This window comes from Raphanus sativus, chromosome 2, assembly GCF_000801105.2.
Source record: "Raphanus sativus cultivar WK10039 chromosome 2, ASM80110v3, whole genome shotgun sequence".
Classification (NCBI taxonomy): Eukaryota; Viridiplantae; Streptophyta; class Magnoliopsida; order Brassicales; family Brassicaceae; genus Raphanus; species Raphanus sativus.
The window spans coordinates 7,019,924-7,022,480 of NC_079512.1; the positions used below are offsets into that span (position 1 = coordinate 7,019,924).

A 2,557-nucleotide genomic window follows, 5' to 3' on the forward strand; every position below is an offset into this window, starting at 1 on the left:
GGGGCCCATAATTTGTCTAAAAAATTTAGGGCCTAACTTTTTTTTCCATTGTTGGGTTAACGTATAAATGTACAAATGTTGCTGAGATGTTGCAAAGTGGTGAGACCACTAATTATAAAGTGCAAGCACAATTAAATCATGTATATCCTTTATGCTAGTCAATATGTTACTGAATCAAAATGGAAAATAAATGAGTAATTGTCTTTCACGCTTTTCTAACTCAACATAAGAGAAAAACCAAAACTATAAAGATAAACTTTTACTGAAAAATAAAAAATAGCACAAACTTTGATTAGGAAAGTTGATTTGCAAAAAAATATAGGAAATATAATATTTTGAAGATATATAATATTTTTTTTATTTAAGTGTTTATAAATTAAATTTTTATGTCGTATTTAAGGGCTTCGGTTTTTAATTTCGTATTGGACCCCGAATATCTCAGGACCGGCACTGGCCAGAACCGGTTTTGAGGGCATACGGACGATGCGTTTGTATGGGGCCCATAATTTGTCTAAAAAATTTAGGGCCTAACCTTTTTTCCCATTGTTGGGTTAACGTATAAATGTACAAATGTTGCTGAGATGTTGCAAAGTGGTGAGACCACTAATTATAAAGTGCAAGCACAATTAAATCATGTATATCCTTTATGCTAGTCAGTATGTTACTGAATTAAAATGGAAAATAAATGAGTAATTGTCTTTCACGCTTTTCTAACTCAACATAAGAGAAAAACCAAACTATAAAGATAAACTTTTACTGAAAAATAAAAAAAATAGCACAAACTTTGATTAGGAAAGTTGATTTGCAAAAAAAATGTAGGAAATATAATATTTTGAAGATATATAATATTTTTTTTTATATTTAAGTGTTTATAAATTAAATTTTTATGTCATATTTAAGCGTTTCGGTTTTTAATTTCGTATTGGATCCCGAATATCTCAGGACCGGCACTGCTTTTGATTACTAAACTTTAAATTTGCAGAATACAGAAACACAAACTTTTAATTTATGTTTCAGAAAGCTTTACAACAATCTATAGAAAACACCAAAACATTCATATAGTGTAATCATAATACAAAGGAAGCAGCGAAATGGAGTAATCATGCCGACCCTTAGAAGATTCCATGTAACTTCCTCCATTAACATAACCAAACAAAAGATCATGCTGATGGGGTGGGGCTCTGTCTCTTTCTCGGTGCGCCACGTCAGCATCAACAACAAGAGCCATGGTCCGTTTTTGCATACTCATCAAGACGTTGTGCCACGTGTTGACTCTCGACTGGACCTTCCCGTGAACACCAACGTTCATCTCCGCCAAGTCCTCGCCTCTCACGTTCATCACTTCCTCTGGTTTAGCCCCGTCGAGGATCCAAATAAGACAGGAACAGAACCCTTTGGAGATCTCTGAATCGCTGTCTGCTCTAAACCTCATCCTACCTAACTCGTCCATCTTGACGTCTAACCATACCTGAGTCGTGCATCCCGGGACTCTGTTCTCCGGAACACGAGCCGAGTCGTCGAGTGGAGCTAGATCCATCGCGTAGTTCAAGAGACGTTTGACTCGGTCGATCGGTTCTGTTAAAGATCGGAACTCAGACACGAGGAGGCGAAGCTTGTCGTCGGCCGAGGTTGTTCTTGTTGTTGTTGTTGCCAGGGGGCTTCAACGGAAGCAGTCGCGAAAGAAACAGGGAACTCGTGGTTTGGTTTCGGTTTAGAACCGAAGTTAAGATTGATGTTAGAATCTTGCATGCATCTTGTCCTTTTAGGGAGTTTAGGAGAAAATTTAGGGGTAGAGAAAGCTTTTAAAGTTGTTCTTGAGGTAGAAATTAGAGGAGGAGAAGCAAAGACTTTCAACGGCGATGAAGTGTTCATGTTCCGTGACAAAAGGGATCAAGAAAAATGGAAGGCAAGAGGTAGGAGAAGATGAGGGGGGAGAGATACTTAAGGATGATCAGAGGAGAGCACCTTGAACTACGCGACGAAGACAGGATAAAAAGATTAGAAAGTATGGAGTTTTTTTTCCTCTAGAACGCGCCAAAACTAGTGCTCTGTTATTGTTATTATTTGTTTCTAAATGTGTAATAAATGGAGTAATAGTGAACCAATTTAATAATACACTATTTTAAAGCTTCAATTCTATTTTGACGACAAAAATAATAACGTTTTTTTTTTTGTCAATAATTGGCATATTTCTTCTAGAAACTTAGACTATGATTAACACCGATCTTTTAAACAAAGTTTTTAGATTCGGGTAAGACATGCTTTTTAGTTTTTTAGATTTTAACTTAAAAAAACCATCTTTTAAATAGAAGATATAAAAACCGTCTCATAACCAAAACGTGTAAAAATGTCAAATCATTAATTAAAAACCCCAAATAAAAAATCATGATTAATCATGCTCTTATTTCAAAAACTCTTCGCATAGAGAAGACAACGTTTACTATTTCCATCGACAGAAAATGATTCATTATTTTAAGAATTTGAACCTTTTTTAATATTTTGTTTTTATTACCTAACTGGATTAAAATTCGCGAATCACGCGAAATAAACTTGTATG

General features: G+C 35.2%; 1 protein-coding gene across 1 annotated transcript; it reads right to left on the reverse strand.

Annotated features, from left to right (window-relative positions):
- Positions 1-984: 984 nt before the first annotated feature.
- On the reverse strand, positions 985-2,010 carry LOC108827788 (sufE-like protein 2, chloroplastic). The gene is given in 2 exon segments (XM_018601274.2): positions 985-1,651; positions 1,654-2,010. Coding segments are annotated over 2 exon segments (816 nt in total). The 5' UTR covers positions 1,873-2,010; the 3' UTR covers positions 985-1,054.
- Between the last annotated feature and the right edge of the window lie 547 nt (positions 2,011-2,557).